The sequence below is a fragment of the Arachis ipaensis genome, chromosome B10 (assembly GCF_000816755.2).
Source record: "Arachis ipaensis cultivar K30076 chromosome B10, Araip1.1, whole genome shotgun sequence".
In the NCBI taxonomy this organism is placed as follows: Eukaryota; Viridiplantae; Streptophyta; class Magnoliopsida; order Fabales; family Fabaceae; genus Arachis; species Arachis ipaensis.
This window is the reverse complement of record NC_029794.2, coordinates 21634649-21637069: the sequence shown is the minus strand read 5'-3', so window position 1 is coordinate 21637069 and position 2421 is coordinate 21634649. Positions and strand designations below refer to the sequence as shown.

Genomic DNA, 2421 nt, shown 5'->3' with positions numbered 1-2421 from the left:
TTTATATTCAAAATACTTTTTATCTTCATGCATAATTCTAATTGATAAAAAAGATTTTTTAATTTTAAATTTAATTTTTTAAATTATCTTTAATTTCATTATATTTTTCAAAATTATTAATTTATATTTGTATTATACTGCCTCACTATATCAAACACTATTATTTCTTTTACTATAATATTATTCTCTATACACATACCTGTCATAACAATCGCCACTACTATATTACCTAGTTCTCCTTTCTTATTTTTTTCTCCTTCCACATTCTCTTCATCCGATCGTTATTAATTATTACCAAGTATTATCATCGCAACTTTTATTCTTGTCTATCAGTTTGATTTATAATCATCTATTGGATTAACTTTTATGAGTTGTTGAAGTTTTGCTAAAAGAATTAACACATAAAGCATTTAAAATTTTTGGAAATTATTAAATTTTGATGTTAGTAATCTTAAAAAATAATATCAAAATATATTATTTTCAACCAAGATAATAAAAAATAGTACATAATTGTAAATTTTTTAACTAATAATTATAAATTTAAGTCGCAGTTTAATATAGTACCTTAGAACAGAAGGCAACTATTGCTATTCACATTTGACTACTATTTTATAAGTTTCATATTTATTTTATTGTGCACATCAATTAAACTATATTTTATTATTTCATTTTACATGTTTTGAAATAATGTCATCGTATTATAAGGATGAGATTAATTTTCATAATGATAAAAAATATTTTTTAAAATTTATTATTCATTTTTTAAAATTATCTTTAATTTTATTTTTTTTAAATTACTAATTTATATTTTTATTATTGTCTCAATGCCACTATGATATTGCATTGTTCTCATTTCTCGTCTTCTTTTCCTTCCCCCTTCTCTTCACTAGATGGTTGTTAATTATCACCAAATATCATTATCACAACTTTTAATTTTGTCTATCACTTTTATTTATAACCAACTATTTTTTTAAATTTTATAAGTTGTTTAAGTTTTGCTAAAAGAATTTTTTGTATCTTTTGAATATCTGAATGTATAAAAATTATAATTTTTTTCTTGATACGCGTGTTAGTTGTCTTATTTAGTTCGACTAAGAAGAAATTTAAGACAAAAAATACTCAAAATTTTTGCTATATTAGCAAAGTTTGATGTGAATAATTCTAAAAAATAATATCAAAATATATTATTTTTAACTAAATAATAAAAAAATAAAAATACATCATTGTAAGTTTTTTAATTAATAATTATAAATTAAAGTCGCAGTTTAATATAGTACATTGGACAAAAAATAATCATTGTTATCGTATTTGACTATTACTATATAAGTTTTATGTTTATTTTATTATGCACATTAATTAAACTGTACTTTATTATTTCATTTTGCATGTTTTGAAATAATGTCAACGTATTATAAAGGTGAGATTAATTTATCATTTGAATATTATCGCTAAAAAATAGTTACTTAAAATGAAACGCTATATAAAGATAAATAGAAAAATTTTGTAATTAGTTAGAAAATTTTATATCTCTCTCTCCAAACTCAATTTTATTATGAAATTTTTTTTAGGTAAAAATATTTTTAACTTCCTATAATAATAAGTATCATTTAAATTATCTAATGTATAAAATGTCACATATTTTTAACTGCCTGACACAATAGCACACATTTCATTACATGCCTTAATCTCATCCATATTCCGTGCCATTCACGGGTAAGAAAATCATTAGAGGATTCTGAAAGTAACTCACTTGAGATCCTGTTGTTACAATTAGCAGATCCTTTGGAGCATAAACATCAATATCCTCTGCTTTCACCTATGTAAAATTATAAATAATGGAAAACAAGGTAACAGATATGAAAGACACAAAGTCATTACAAATAAAAGATAAAGATAAAGATGAATAGGTGCTATCATAAATTCCTACACACAAGTAGTGCGCAAATAACAAATCAAACGGGTGATTATAGCATATTAGATTTAGATACATACAGTTAGACAAATAAGTAACGGTCCAGCTGTCAATCTATCATTTTCATTCTTCTGAATATATACAAATATATCAATAAAAATAACAAATCTTGTCCTAATAAGCAGGTCAGCTACATGAAAAAAATAGCATGCATTCAAACTATTAAAATCTATATCACTGTCTAATACATATGTTTGTGAAAATTTAGTCCAGCAACTTGGGCAGAGTGTTGGAGTAAAGGCTCCGAAGTCCAAAGATTTATTACCAGAGTGGATGGATCAATTGGAGCCTTTCCATCCTTCCAAGCTGCATCTAAATATGTCCTCAAAGACATGCCAACGAATACCTAACGCAATTAAATTGCAATGATTAAACATTTATTCATAATTCCAAACAAGAAAATCATTTTCAACTGCATTGTATTTATATACAACATAGAGAATATTACC

At 23.8% G+C, this 2421-nt stretch overlaps 1 protein-coding gene across 1 annotated transcript in view; it reads right to left on the bottom strand.

Moving 5' to 3' along the window:
• Window positions 1632-2421, bottom strand: part of LOC107622212 (ribonuclease J-like) — an 8202-nt gene continuing 7412 nt past the window's right edge. Inside the window, exons 4-7 of the mRNA XM_021114493.1 lie at window positions 2238-2318; window positions 1993-2043; window positions 1751-1816; window positions 1632-1649 (exon numbers count right to left, since the gene is read on the bottom strand). Coding sequence (XP_020970152.1) covers window positions 1632-1649; window positions 1751-1816; window positions 1993-2043; window positions 2238-2318 — 216 coding nt within the window. The remainder of the gene's footprint in view (window positions 1650-1750; window positions 1817-1992; window positions 2044-2237; window positions 2319-2421) is intronic.